At 34.4% G+C, this 2,674-nt stretch overlaps 1 protein-coding gene across 1 annotated transcript; it reads left to right on the top strand.

Annotated features, from left to right (window-relative positions):
• Nucleotides 1–1,798: 1,798 nt before the first annotated feature.
• On the top strand, nt 1,799–2,452 carry LOC114173145 (uncharacterized). Its single transcript, XM_028057387.2, has one exon. The coding sequence runs from the start codon at nt 1,852–1,854 to the stop codon at nt 2,320–2,322; it is 471 nt and encodes a 156-aa protein (XP_027913188.1). The 5' UTR covers nt 1,799–1,851; the 3' UTR covers nt 2,323–2,452.
• Nucleotides 2,453–2,674: the final 222 nt, after the last annotated feature.

Here is a 2,674-nt window from a genome sequence, read left to right as displayed (position 1 = left end):
GAGCTTCTCCTACCGCCAGACGCCACACTAGTAAAACCAGTCTTCTACTGGTTTAGGCATTTCCAAGGGTTTTCCAACACATCCAATCACTTAGTCTTACATCCAGATCACCAAATTCAAGCATTTCCAATACTACAGTCATCAAATCATCACATTAAGAGACATCAACCAAGGCAAGTACTCATACATTTACATTTGGAGTTTAAGCACACAAGGATCAATCCCCTGCTTATGCATGCTGCACTACAACCGGTATTCCAATAATACCATTACCTCACCTCTTTACAAGAACACTACTTTCATATCACAAAATCCCGACATATAGATTAGTAAGGACACTCAACATCAATCCACACACAGTCTGCTCAATACTAATATGTCACTTTAAGCATATAAATAACAAACACTCCAACTAGGCACAAATCTCATACCAGCAATCTAGACATACAAGAACCCATACAATTCTAACCTACTGTGATACTCATTTCAAGCTTCCCTATGACTCCTTAAATATGGTTCAAAGATCAACACAATTCCATTTTATAGTTGTTACATCATACAATCACCCTCAATTTTATACTAATAGTCATTCACAACGCCTGTAGCTTTAATTTGTTTCTCACTGAGCACGCCAACCCACTAAGCACGCCAAATCACTGCTGGCAGCTCGGTATCGCTTGGCTGCATATTGGATACCGTCGGGCGGCGCATTAAGAACCTGGAAACACCTAGATTTCCTCGCATCTGCAAAAACTCTATCATCCCTAAACCCCAATTCAATTTCTCATCACAAATTCATCCATATTATTATCTCATATCCTTATATAAGAAAAAAAAAAAATACTCATGCTCCTATTAGATCCCATCTTCATTGGTAGTACTCTATGATAGTCATGGAGAACACCAACAAGGCACCATCATGCCACACTATCAGAGACTCCACCATGAGCATGAGACTAGGAATACCACCAAGTCACCCGCATTGCAAATAGGTGATCTTGGGAGCACGTAAAAAAAGGGGGAGAACTAATTCTTCGCGTATAGTCGAATTAATTATGTGATTTTGAACAAAATGTATAATCTATATTTTGGTTTTCATGTGAGAGGCAAATCGATTCACCTTAGTCATTATGCATTTTTTCAACTCCCATAATTGATTCATTTCCTAGATAATTGATTATTCAACTTCATCTTCATCACTTTTCTTCTTCAGAAAACTCGACCCAATTCAAAAACAAGTAGAGAATGCATGAAAATGTTAAATTGTGAGGGGTTATATAAGTAAATTTAAAACAATGTTGTGACTTTTCCTGAGGATCTTCTCACTTCGATAATTACAAAGACTCATACTCAATCGTAAATGGCGCTTTGAAATCAACAAATCTAAATATAGTCTGACATACACTTTTTCATTTGTGTAAACACTAAATTACCATATCCAAAGACAATCTTAATCCTTTAAAATTCAATTAGTTCTATAGATTACGCTTATTATACATCGGTTAATACCATAAAAATGTATTTATGAATTTTAGTTGATGAGAAGTGATCACACATGAGTTTTAAAATTTAAAAGATTTTTTAGAAGTTTTTATTATTACGAATGTGAAATAAATAATGAGATTAAAAAGACTATTTTAGGTTATGATTAAAACAAATAATTATGTTACTAAAAGAAGAAAGTTTACATTTAAAAAGTAAATATATCTTCTTATGGTTTACTTAACAATATTCTGAATTTATTTTTTTAACATAAGAAATTACTCGGCTTATAATACGAAATAACAAATAAAAAAATTAGAGATATATTGGGATGTAGCAAGGGATTTGAGTGAAGTGTAACGCAAAAAGATGAAAGGAAGCAGCAACAAGGGTAACAAGAAGGAGAATAAGACGAAGACGAAGATAGAAGATGAAGTTGAAGAAATGTTGCAGGCAGCGCAAGATCAGATTCTGTTGAATCTCTCCCAAGCCCACATCGCCCGTGCTTCTTCTTCTACTCTAAATCTGGATCCGGGTACGGCTACGGGTCTAGATCTGGATCTTGATCTGGAACGTCGATTCCAAGCTCTCAAAATGAAAACCAAACCTAACCCCAAACAACAAGAACAACAAAATCAAGATCTCACTGCCAGATTTGATGCTCTCAAGGCCAAATCATCCAATTCCAATTTCAATTTCAATTCCGATTCCAATTATTGCAAAGATGAAGAAGATAGCGAAGACGACGAAGAGACTCAAGTTCAGAAACTCATCGAGTGGGCTAAGGATGCCGCAAGGCTTGATCCTTCTCCGCCCTCCGATGACGACCAAATTCACTGAGATCTATAGAATTCATGTCATTTCTATTCTGCTGTTACGCCTTCATACATATCATCAAAATTTAATTTAGGTGTTTTCTTTTTACAGTTTCTGTATATATATCTCCTTCAAACATCTTTTCTGTTTCTCACATTTTGCCGTTAAAGACTTTAAATCTCAGTTCATTATTTAATGGGAGAAATCTAGTTTGCAATTAAGAAATTTTCATCAGCCATGTATCACATAGGAAACACATGACTATTTTTTTTTTATTAATAGCGAAAACACATTTACTTTTCTATTACATTAATTTTATTATTTTTACGAGTAAACAATTAAAAGAAAATTATACATATTTTGTTTCTTTTTAAAT

Source organism: Vigna unguiculata, chromosome 2, assembly GCF_037176805.1.
Source record: "Vigna unguiculata cultivar grain cowpea cultivar isolate G323 ecotype 2 chromosome 2, ASM3717680v1, whole genome shotgun sequence".
NCBI classification, from domain to species: domain Eukaryota; kingdom Viridiplantae; phylum Streptophyta; class Magnoliopsida; order Fabales; family Fabaceae; genus Vigna; species Vigna unguiculata.
The sequence above is the reverse complement of the archived record's forward strand: the minus strand, read 5'-3'. Positions and strand labels throughout refer to the sequence as shown.

What these genes read in the sequence shown, in the direction of transcription:
- LOC114173145 (XM_028057387.2), top strand. Translation starts at nt 1,852, where the DNA reads ATGAAAGGAAGCAGCAACAAGGGTAACAAGAAGGAGAATAAGACGAAG.